General features: G+C 40.9%; 1 protein-coding gene across 1 annotated transcript in view; it reads right to left on the bottom strand.

The window, feature by feature from the left end:
- Window positions 1–12603, bottom strand: part of raver2 (ribonucleoprotein, PTB-binding 2) — a 78510-nt gene extending 65907 nt beyond the window's left edge. Inside the window, exon 1 of the mRNA XM_079671296.1 lies at window positions 12320–12603. Coding sequence (XP_079527422.1) covers window positions 12320–12595 — 276 coding nt within the window. The 5' untranslated portion in view covers window positions 12596–12603. The remainder of the gene's footprint in view (window positions 1–12319) is intronic.
- Window positions 12604–13242: the final 639 nt, after the last annotated feature.

The following is a 13242-nucleotide window of genomic DNA, read 5'->3' as shown; positions in this document are numbered from 1 at the left end:
AAGCAACCCAACGGAAGTTTCATGTAAGTTTAGCTCTTTCACTCGTAGCTCGGGCTGCTAGAGACGGGAGCATGTTGATGCGACCTTCCTCGCCGGAGATATGGCCGCATATTACAATAAACTTCCGTTGGGTCGCTTAAAAACAAATATTGCAAATCGAATTGCAATCGCAATATTTGTCAGAAAAATCGCAATTAGATTTTTTCCCAAAATCGTGCAACACACACACACACACACACACACACACACACACACACACACACACACACACACACACACACACACACACACACACACACACACACACACACACACACACACACACACACACACACACACACACACACACACACACACACACACACACACACACACACACACACACACACACACACACACACACACACACACACACACACACACACACACACACACACACACACACACACACACACACACACACACACACACACACACTTTTCTGTGTGTGTGAGAGAGGATAGAGGGATTAGAGGACAAACACACTCTGCATGGCCTCCTTACCGGCTGTAATCGTGTCCTTGACCTACACATAGAGTGTTATATGTGCTACTGAGAAAGAACAGAGGATGAAGCCCACGTCTACCAGAAAGCAAAATACTACTCCCACACACACACTGCTGTATGGTTTTAAATTATTAGGATTACAATAACCCAGTTGTTTCACATTTATTGAGAAGATATACTAGCTTTTAGTGATTTTAGTGGCCCTGTACTTTAATTAGAAGTGTAAGCTGCTTTAGTTTGTGATGAGGAACACAAACACCTTTGATATTCATCTACAAAACTATTTATTTATTTATATATATATAAATGCTGTCAAAATTATCGCGTTAACGGCGGTAATACATCTTTTTAATTAATTGCGTTAAAAATATTTAACGCATTTAACGCATGTGCAGAATGGCCAGCCCATACATCCCACCAGTGGCAGCGCCAGGGTATGGCTGGGGTAGGCTACACCCATACCAAGAAATGGCTTAGCCCCACCATGAGAAATGATGTTAAAGTAAGCAAAATAAAGTCTGCCAACTCGCGCCGAGAATTACACAGACAGCAGTTAGTAAGATTGATTTCATTAGCCACTTGTCTAGAAATACCGAAGACCAGAACGGTTTTAAAAACATTTGTCATGTAGTGATCGTCTTCTCAATAGAACATCTTTGATAATGTCTTCTGGCCAATCAGAATCAAAATAACGGCGTGGTGTTGTTGCAGGAAGTCCCGACGGAGAATACTTTTGCTGTAGTACTGGGTTGCGTTCCAATAGTCCATTTAGCTTAGGAACCTTCCTAACCAAGTGAAATGACCCGGAAGTACGTCAGTGGCAGCCATGTTAAGTGCCGTTCCAATTCTCCAAATGAAAGGAAAGGAGGTTTCAAACTTCCTTTATAACCTCCTTTAGCTTAGGAACCACTGGACCTCCCTTACCGAAAGGAGAGGAGAAGATTCTGCCCCACAATGCCTTGCAGTCGCAGCATTTGCCGTCACACAACAGTCGGCCGTTCACAGAAACAAACGATTATGACGGAGAAGTTATATCATGAAAGTTACGGTGCTTATTAAGCATTTTAAAACGTATGTGGTAACTTGCCAAAGTGCTTTGTTTTGAACGTTCATCAGTATTATAATCAAAAAGAGAAATATGAACGTTAGTTTTTACTGAAATGATCAAATAAAGTCAACATTTCACTGAGCTGTGTGGAGTTTGTTCAACTTTTAAAAGATGTTTGAATGGTGATAGATGTTAAGGACTAACGTTTATAAATACATTTGTATTTATTTTAAGATATTTTCATACAATCATACGTAATGGGATCATTTGTATTAATGTGGATCGGAGGGAGAGGGTGACGAGCATAAATTTCACTTTCCTTTTTTATTTCAATTACAACTTTGGTCATGAAGAATATGTTTCTCTGTTGTCCACGTTCATAAAGCATAAAACAACAGCATCAGAGCACGGTGCAGAGTCTCTAGATGAGTCCCTCGTTCTTATTAAACATCCATGTAGTCCGTTGTATAGAACACTGTAGTTTCCATAGTTTCACCACAGCAGCTGACGCACACAATGACGTCCGCTGGCGCATCATAAACACGTCAGATAGTGAAAGTGCATTCGGATTCTCTAAAGTACCGCAGTCCCTTCTCCTAAGTCCTTTTGAATTCTCCTATCCACTATCCCTTAACCCCGTGACGTTTCACTCAGAGGTCAAGGAATAAGAGATAGGGTTAGAATTTAGGAGCTGATTTTTTGATTATCGGAACGCAACCCTGGTAGTACGACGTGCACATAACTGGTACGCAGGTACGCGGCAACAATCTGAAATGCTTACCGTCACTTGTGTCACAAAGCGCATTTGCGTACCGACGTACTTGTGAAGCTTTTCCAGAAGGCGGTTAGATCACCGAACGACAGTCGGTCTCCCCCCCCCGTGTTGATAGAAATCAACACGTAATGAAATAAGACCCCACGGTTTGATGATTGATAGGTGTGGGCTGTCTTTCATTTTGACACACAGAGCAATGTTATAATAAACATACATACTGTATGTTAAATGGATATATCCGCCTTCTTTCATATATCTTTCCATTCCCACAACAATATACATAAAGAAATGGCATATTTTGGACATAGTTAGAATGGTGATTAATCATGATTAATTAATTTTTAAGCTGTGATTAATCTGATTAAAAAATGTAATCGTTTGACAGCCCTAATATATATATATATATATATATATATATATATATATATATATATATATACATACATACATATATATATATATATATACATATTTGATGATGCATTAATATAAACAAAAGTCTACCGTGAATGTAGATTTCATGTCAAACCCATTGTGATGAAAACCGTCTAATGGAATCAAACAGGAAATGAAATTGTTGTCGTAAATACTAGCACTCAATCTCATAAAATATCTTAAAGGTCCCATGGCATGGCCATTTCCACTGATCATACTTCCATTGTTGAGGTCTACTAGAATAGATTTAAATTATGCAATTTTCCAAAATCACATTGGTTTCTCATACAGCATCTCTGTATAGTATTCACCAGGTATTCACTCTCTGTCTGAACGGCTTGTTGGAGCTCCTGTCCCCCCCTTCCTGTAAGCCCAGGGTGCTCTGATTTGTCGGGACGTTGCGAGGCTCGTTGCGAGGCTCGCTACTGCTGCGAGCTGCTGCGAGGAGCGGACAGGTTTCCGGGTCGGCGATACAGCGAAACACAGTGAAACTCATCCTGAGCACACACAAACACTCACAGCCAAAGTAAAAACAATAAGTGTGGCTTGATATTGAGTAAGAAAAAGGTTTATAATGCTGTGAGAATGGGTCTGCGGAGAGCATTTCTCCGCGATCCCAACTCGTCTATTACCAGCGTTCAGGGAGCTCTATGCAAGTCAATGGGGACTCCCTGTTACTTAGCCAAGGGATCCTGGTGTGTGAGGTGCGCTGCGGATTGGTCCATTTGGGCCAATCATTTGTTTTTGATTTGGGTATTCAAACATCACAGAACCCAGGAAGAAAACAATGGAAAATGAGAAATGTCCAACGAGGCGTTCTGAGGCAGCATAGACAGGTCTTTTCTGTGTTAGAGTTTTACTCGCTATAGGGTGTACTTTGAAGGTTTATGACTCTGCAGACCGTTTACATGCATAAAAACCGTCATAACACACACAAGGGGACGGGTAATAACCGGAAAAGCATGACATGGGCCCTTTAAACCTTCAACAGCAGCACTCCGCTATAAGCCAACAATGAATTTCATAAAATCACCCTTTTCCCATATTTGGTCCTATTGCTTGGTGTGTGTGTGTGTGTGTGTGTGTGTGTGTGTGTGTGTGTGTGTGTGTGTGTGTGTGTGTGTGTGTGTGTGTGTGTGTGTGTGTGTGTGTGTGTGTGTGTGTGTGTGTGTGTGTGTGGCAGCTCAAACGTCGCACACCACAGATCGTTGGCCTATCACATGCCGGCAAGGAGAGCTTCTAAAAAAACATGCACACTCATATAGAGAGCAGACAACCATCAACAGTGCAGATATCTCTTTTCCTTTCTCTCTCTCTCTCTCTCAACACATTCTCAAAAGTTTTCACACCTTGTATGTTGGTTTAACACCGGCAATTTGCACTGCTTGGATTCCTCATTTTAACAACTTGGTCTAACAAGTCTCTACTTCTGTTCTATTTATCACTTTCTTTTTATCCAGGCTCTCTTCTCCCCTCTTTCTCTTATATCCCTTCCTCCTTCTCATGTCTTTGTGCCTTAAAGGTCCCCTATTATACTCTTTCATCAATACATTATAGTTCTCAGTTATATATAAAACATGTCTCTGCGTGTTTGGCTCGAAATACCAAACAGACCACCCATTGTAGCGTCCCATAATCTCCTCTGTTTCAATCCTGTTTCAAAAGTGCTGATTCTGTGTCTGTTGCTTATATGAAAATAAGGAGCCATTCCCCACGCCCCACTGAAAGATATTTGGTTAAAAATAGGTATGCTCTGATGGCCAATTTTGGGGCCGATCGCCAGAATAAGTATCGGCCGATACCGATCGCCGATCCGATCGAGTGGGTGGGGGCTATGGGGATCTTCCATTTAAAGTGATGTTTAAAACTCAGTTAATGGGGCTCATTCACTGGCACTTCCACAAACAACCAACATAACTAGAGAATGCAATTCCTGAAGAAATTGCTTGTGGGAATGCTGTATGCTGAAAAGCTGACGCTAAACTGCTATGCTGAAATGTAATGTGTAAGAAGAAAGTGAATAATTTAGATTGAAATGATACATGAACACTGGGGGCTTGAATGTGTGATAAGAGAAGAAAATAAAGTAAAAAGGCTTGGAAAAGCAGCAGAATATTTGAACTGCAAACTTTTGAACTAACTCGATGGCGAATGATCTGTCGCCATGCCAACGGCATTTGATGAGATCCCATAATACGCTTAGATGCGTTGATGGCTGCATCGTTACCAAACCTGTGAAATTTTGGGCCGTTTGGAGCATTTTCACTGAAGTTATGTGAAAACTGTGTTTCATGGTGAGCATTGTGTTGCCATGGCAACGGCATTTGAAGAAATCTCAAAACTGTCCCGTAGATGTCTTTACGGCTGGACTGTTAGCACACATGTGAAGTTTGAGCACTTTTTGATCATTTTCATAGGGGTTATAGTGACATCGTCTTTCATGGCGAGGGATACGTTTCCATGGAAATGGCATATGATGACACCCCATAATTGACATAGAGCTGTTGAGGGCTGGACCGTTAACCATTATCTGAAGTCTGGTGCTGTTTTGACCCTTTTCATAGGCGTTACGACAACATCGTGTTTTATGGCGAGGGATGCGTTTCCATGGAAACGGCATATGGTGAGATGTCAGATTTGATGTAGAGCTGTTGAGGCATGGAGAGGTGATATACAGGTGAAGATTGTGGGACGACCGGACCGTGTTCATTGGAGCTACAGCGACATCGTGTTTTATGGCGAGGGATGCGTTTCCATGGAAACGGCATATGATGAAACCCCATAATTGACGTAGAGCTGTTGAGGGCAGGACCATTAATCATTATCTGAAATTTGCTGCTCTGATCATGTCAGTTGGAGTTATGACATCATCGTGTTCCATGACACAGGTGTTTAGATTTGAGCTAACAACGTGTCCAGAGATCAAAGGTTTCCATGGTTATTTGAAGTAATCAGTGAGAGGAGAGCATTTGCATTGTTCTGAATGAGAGATAAACCTCTTACATGTGAACGTTTAGTTGAAGAACCGTAATAGATATTGGTGACATTTCAAAGCATGAAGCATCTCAAGGAACTTGAGCATCTGAAGTGTACTTTTTGTGTACTTTCGGGTTAATAATGTGGCCTTTTTGGAAGATTAACTAAAGGTGTGCGGCTGCTGTGGTGGGGAAAGATGAGGCTGAACTTACAATGGGGTTTAAATGGAGACATGTTGAAAGTTTTTGTCACTTCATGCCCTCAGGAGGCATTTTCTTTAATTATTTTGCTTAATTTTTTTTACATGTTCAAGCTTTTTCAAGTTTCAAGATGTTTTCCTAAGTTTCTCATGAAAAAATATGTCTCAGGAGTGTAGGGTTTGGGAATTATGGCAGGTTTAAAAGAACATATGAAGGCAAAAAGTGTGAAGTGTGTGTTTTGCTCCGCTCACCGTTCCGTCACAGCGGGTGGAGCTGCAGGATGTCTGCTTCACACACGTTGCATACCGCCATTTTATTGCCTTGGTTGGTTATTGGCTAATGGTTAAACAACCCAAAAAAACATTATGACATCACTAAGTGGCCAAAATCTGATCAGCTCATTTTCCAACAGGTTTTTATATAAATGGATCAGGAAAAAAAGAGAGAATCAAAGTGGATTTTGCATAAAAAGTGACCTTTAAAAACTCAATTTCAGGCAAAAAGTTGTGGAGATGTGGATCTTTGTACGACAGAAAGTAGGGAGTTCCTAAAAGTAAATTCCTTATACGATTTCAGGTTGTCCATTTTGATATTTGATAGGGAAGCAGGATGATTTGATAGGAGGAAAGGATAGAACCAGTGGGCTGAGGGAAGCAGGTGGCTCGCCCTGAGACAGGACCGATTTTGCTGTCACCCGGTGTGACCCCTCCTCCCTCCCCCATCCACACCCACCCATCTCTGCTTGGCTCTGGCCCTGAAGCCACAGGGATCAGATTGGAGGTTATGTTCCCCACTGAGCCGGCAGTCACTTCTCTCTTATCAACAGAGCCCTAAAGACATTAGGTCAAAACATCCTTTAAGAATATTCCTTTGTTTTCTTGGGGCTTGCCATTGTTTGATCTTTGTTCATCAGCAGGGTTGTGTTACAGTGGTGTGATTGTGGTCAATTCTAGCTTAGATAAAACAATCTTAAACTATTTTTGTAGCTGGGGGTTGGCAAGACAAACATATTTCTGTTATCTATTTTTGACATTTCACTGTATCTTTGTGACAGTTTAGCTTTGGAATAATGTGAAAATTACACTTTACTGCAACTCCGCAACTGTGAGGATATGTGAGACCGGCAGAGAAGCTCTCAGACATAAAAGCTATATAATGGCTTCTCGCAGTTATTTACACTGTTAGGCGCCAGTGAAAGTACAATGCACATCAACAGGCAGGATGTGGACATGTCTTCTTCTGCTTGGACTACACACAATTTTCCTTTCTTACCAAAATGTATAATCAAAAGAAGCTTCCACTTTCTGGACATAATCTAAATACTGAAGTGTTTTCCCTCATAGAGCTGCCACTGGAAGGGATATTATTTTTCTATCTCCGCCATTATTGTTGGTTACTATGTTCAAGTGTGTCAGGTTTTGAAGTTTGTTTCTTGATTTAAGTATCAAAAGCAGTGAACTCCAGTTATCTGTGTTGTCTGCAGCCTGAATGTCAAGAATCCAGAACCATTGTTAACAAGGAAACCAGCAGGATCCTAAACAGTGTCAAACACCACTCCACCTGCTCCACCTCACACACAAAACAATCACTTAACAGTTACATGTATCGACTTTCAGTTGAGTCACATCATGACCATATGAAAGTATTGCATTAATCAATTTAAAATAAATGTATTGGTAAATAATAATAACCAAGCTATTGGAAAGCTTAATTAATAACAATGTATATTCACGCCTGATATTTATTTAACCATATCATACACACACACACAACACTCTTTCTCTCCAACATCACCAGAGATTTTAAAGCTGAGATGAGCTGAGTTATTGCTCATCTCACCGTTATAGGTTCAACTAAATTATGGCATACAGAAAGTAGATGATTATACTCTATCAACCTGTTGCTTTGTCCTGAATGTACACAGAGTATTCAGGCTGTATTTTAACCGCCTGCGTGCACAAACATCTGCAAAACTTTGCCAAAATAAATGGCTAAATCACAACATCCTGTGTGCACGCTGGTTTGTAAGTGATTAAGGCTGCCCACTGGCAGGAGGGGCAGATTTCATGAACATCTGCTACTGACACACGCACACATAGTGCATATAAAGCGAGAGGAGGGAGTGGGTGCAAAGGCAACAGCTCAGGCACATGCTGCTTTGTGACATTTACATGTATTTGTGTTTACCTGTACTGTACATATGCAATCACAACTGCACACACATATAAACACACACATACACTCAGCGTGATGTTCAAAAAACAAAGCAACATGCACATCTTGCCAAAGGTTTGTGTGTTTTTGAGGAAAGTCAATAATTCAAAAACGTAGCAGAAGTCCTTGGAAGCTAACCTCCCTATGTATACAAACACAAACACACACCCAGCCCACATTTATTTGACCCTCTAGCACATTTGCAAATATCTTTTGAGTCTTTTAGAAATTCCAAGATTCTGGGTGCACAATTGGGGTATGGGCCACATTCTTGCTCAATACTTGGGTTTGACTCTTACTCGAGCATCTTTCAACATAGCTGCTTGCATGAGAGAAATCGATTAGTGATCATATCTAAGAATTGGGTTATGATTCAATGATATTATGGATGGTGTGATGCCCCTGTGGGTTAATCTGGAGAGGGTGTGGCTGTACTGTGTCCAGCCTTGACTGCAGTAACTCAGGGCACCTGGGTCTGATGCCCTGCAGCTATTTAAAGCCTCTGCTCCTCTCTGTCTCTCTCTGCTTTTCCCTACAGGCCCCCAGTTTTGTTGAGTATATGCTGTTGTTAGTTGTTGTTTAGTTGCTTTACTTTTTGCACCTCAACACCCTCACACATACACGTCCATGCAACCCTCGCCCTGCATTTACACTACTGATACCACTGACGTCCAAACCTCATGCTTTACTTATTGTTGCACTTCATTAAATGTGGCTAATTTGAATTGTTTGGTTAAATAAACATATTTTATTAACCGTTGATATGGTGTGTCTCCTCTTTGTTGTGGCCTTTTGAGCCAGGTCATAAAAGATGGCAAAATACCCAGGTTCACTAAGGTGTCCTATTTCTAAAATGTAAAACGATTCAGGTAGCAGCCTCATCAGTCAGTTAAAATGCACCACAACGTGTCAAATTAACATACATTTCTGATTGATGTTGGGACACAATAAATTGCCTAAAGTGATTTGTAAAGTTAAAATGTAGTAAGGTTACCCGATACCTAGCCGGTTTGATTAAGTTGCTAGTAGCATTACAATCTCATTCCAAACTGTAAGAGGTTGACTTGAATTATGGGTAATGTAGGCCAAAAGATCTGAAAGAGAAGTAGGATGCATGATATGTAAAAGACGATATATTTTGTTGCCCTACATGGTCAAAGAATGAAGACAATGAAAGAGCAAAAGAACATTGGTTAACCTGTTATATACAATAACTCTAGTACGATAATAACTTTTTTTTAGGCGAATACTATGGATTGTTTTACAGCAAAACTATTTAGACAAAAATTGCTATAGGAAAACTACTGGCTAAGCAGAATTCCATCTTGGAGACAATTAGGTATACAGTATTTTATAAATCTATTTCATTTACTTTATCTTTCATCCCTCCTTCTTTTCCTCTCCCCCAACTCTTCTATCTTCCTGTCTCTCCTTTCTTATTGCACACTTCCCTTCGTTGTTCCCATCCCCCCACTTCTCTCTGAGATGAGGACTGTCAGCGAGGCCATATATTTGACACAGTGCACCATGGACTCCACACTCGCACCACATATATCCAATCTACAACACAGTATTCACTTATAGGGCAGCGGATCTGAGGGGAGTGGGAGATGGGAGTCGGCTGGGCGTTGTTGAGTCCATCACACATGTTATATAAGACAGTGACAAGGATTTTAAACATACATCTTTAACCATATGGAAAATACTGTACTGTCAACACCAGCTCTATGACTATCACTGGATCCCTGTACACCCCCAAGCAACTACCCAGATCCCTAGTTGGCATTTCAAATAGCGTTTTTGGTTTTAGTTCAACCAACTGTTGAAAAACTACGAGTATTTAATTAAAAAAATGTATTAACCGGAGAAAAAAGCAGCCAGCTCTTACATTTGTCAAGCTGGAAAAATAAAATGTTTCGCATGTGTAATACAAATATGACATATGTGTTTTTGTTATATATTTCTATCTATCGCATTATCAACTAATACATTCAAGCACATCTGATTTACGGACATAAGCTCAGGCTGAAATCATGTGATGGTAAGAACCCTTTTAAAACAGACATTAGTGAACATTTAGAGCGTTTTGAACACACCATTGAAATTAACTATCCACACTACAGCAATGGATTTAATTCTGTTATTGGATGGTTACATTATTGGGTCATGCCGACATGGTAATTCATATTTTCTGCCATGCTCCTGGATCACTGTGTTACCTCCACTTTGTAGCCTGAGCTTCAACTGTTTCACTAGCAGTCAGTTACTCATAGCGTGCTTTTACAGTATGTCAAAGACCCTGAACTACTCCTTTAAATTCATGTGGCACATTCAGCAGGGCATGCTTCATGCAGCTCTGCTCTGCTCAGGCTCACTAAACATATCACACTTGTTCTGACACATGAATAATGTGGAAAATACAAAGAGAGAGGGAGAGAAATACATTCCACTTCCGTTCCTTCACCTGATCCAAGAGACTTTTCCTCTCACTCCCCTGTGTCTCTCAATCGCACAAACACCATGCAGTCACACTATTTCACACTCTCTGTCCTTCCCTTTCACACACACACACACACACACACACACACACACACACACACACACACACACACACACACACACACACACACACACACACACACACACACACACACACACACACACACACACACACACACACACACACACACACACACACACACACACACACACGTCAGGGAACTGGTTCTCCTTGGCAATCTGCCTCTTTCCAAGATTTTTGGGTGCTACAACCCTGAAGAAAAACACCATCAGCTACTTCAACACTCCCTCATGAAGGCTTGCATGCTGACACAAGTGATGAATGTCACTTCGGAGTAGGAGAAACCAAAAAGGTCTTAAGTTATAAACAGTGAAGACACTTTGTGGTGTTTTGACGAGAAACATGCATGCAAAGTTATTGCGTTAAATCCAAACATAAAATGTAAACAGACTGATGTGCTCGGAACGTAACTATTTGACTTAGTTGGATTAGTTGTTACTCTTGTTTACATTAAGAACATACATAACACAGGTGTTAAGGCTGAGTACCTTGACTGTACAAAAGTATATTGTCTGCAGGAAATAAGCTGGAAATTGTGATTGTTATCATGTTGTTCATGAAAATGTATGCTGCAAGAAGATATGGATGAAGGAAAAAGCAAAGTCACAACAGATGCTGCCGGATAAAGGCAAAACATAGTGCATAGCAATGCATTGCTCTGAGAAGTGAAAATATAAAATAATTTGGTGGTAGAAGAAAATGTTAATAAACTATAATGCAAAACTGGTGTCAACAGAAAGTCATCTTGTTTTTCTAGTTATGACCTATATCCTTTATCCTTTAATTGACACACTTGTAATGTTAGATCAGATGCATGGATAAGGTAAAAAGATGGATTAATCTGAGAGGGAAATATGGAAGTTTATGCACAGTAGGCTATCTCTTCTTGTTGCAAGAACAGCAACAGAACGTACTAGCCCCATTCAGCTTTTGAGAGAACCCACAGACATGGTGCGTTGTTTTTCAGTCAATGCAGCTCATCAGAAAACATTGACACAAGCATGTTTGTTTAAGTCACAAATGTTGTAAAGACAACAGTAAAACCAAAATTAGCAGCCACATTTTCCAATGTTGTGAACTGCTATAACTGTGGCCAAACAACAATTGAGCCTCATATTAGATTAGTATGGATCCCTTTGATTACATCAATGAGACAGTATGAATGGAGTTTGAAAATTACAAGCGAGCTTATTAACTCAACAAGAGAGAAAAACATTAAATTAATGAAAAACAGGCTGTTTTCAAAACGATATCGTAAATGTGGGACCTATTTAAATACACGTTTGTATTAATGTTTGTAATAGAGATTTGGCCTTTATACTGTATTCATGAAAAAACATATTAACAATTATTGGGGTAAATAAAGGTCGAAATGGACAGCGTAGAGCTTCAGACAGTTATTATGACCAAACAATAACGTAAGGTACATTTTAAAAGTGCGACGCTCAGTGCAAACTAAATTAATTCGCACAAGCGACGCAAAAAAAAACGAAAACTAAGTGAACCACGCTACTTTTACTTCAGTTTCCCAAACTACCGCGTACCTGGTTAGTGGTGTCAGGCGGCAGATTCTTAATGAGGATTTTCCTCCTGTTGCTCAGCTCCTGGCGAGTTTTGGCCAGCCTCTTCTCGATCTCCTCCGGCTCCAGCTCCGGCAGGTCGCGGAGGCACATCTCAGAGTCCGACGGCTGCGCTGCGGCCGCCGCCTCCTCGTCCTCCGGCTGCCGGGTCTCTGGGCTGTCCATCCCCGGGGAAAGTGTGCTGTCCCCGGCAAGAGAAGAGTGAACGCTCGGCGGCTGGATGGATGACGCTGCCGCCATCTTGGGTAGCTGAGTGAAAAGTGAGTGTGAGGGAAGTGAGTGAGAGAGACAGAGGGGGAGAGAGAGCAGGTGGGAGGTGTGTCCGTAAAAGAGAGAGCCCCCATTGCAAAGAAAAGCTTAATTAATTGAGTCAAGTCAACTTCCCTCAGTAGCCTATGCCTTATTCTTGGAGTAAAAAATTCATTTAATTGTGCATTTCTATATTTCCCGGCGTCATCAACTTGCGAAATGTTCCTTTGGTTTGTTTGGTTGCTAGTTATTCAGTTTTATTGGATGATGTGCAGTTTTTGTAAGAAAACAGTTTACCTGCATTGTATTCCTTTACAATCATTTTGCATTCGTTTAAAGGTAAAATGTGCAGGATGCAGTCAGTTCATGATACAAAATGTTTAAAGGGGCACTTTGCGGCTCACGTGGTGTCATGGTAGTCATGCAGCACCTCGCGGACTCCTGGCGACCCCAACCGTCTGCTGGATGTATGGAAGCCAATTAAGATCCGTTACAATCACCAGCAGTCCATCACACAGTTTGTTCAGTTCGTGTAGATAGTGTTGACACCAGAAGCAGCTTGATTCTTCTGACATGGCATCAATGTTTTACTCCACTTCAATCATGTAATCAACAGGTTTTACAGGAGAGCATACATC

Source organism: Notothenia rossii, assembly GCF_949606895.1.
Source record: "Notothenia rossii genome assembly, chromosome: 1".
Lineage (NCBI taxonomy): Eukaryota > Metazoa > Chordata > Actinopteri > Perciformes > Nototheniidae > Notothenia > Notothenia rossii.
Note: the sequence above shows the minus strand (reverse complement) of the source record. Positions and strands in the feature narration are given on the sequence as shown.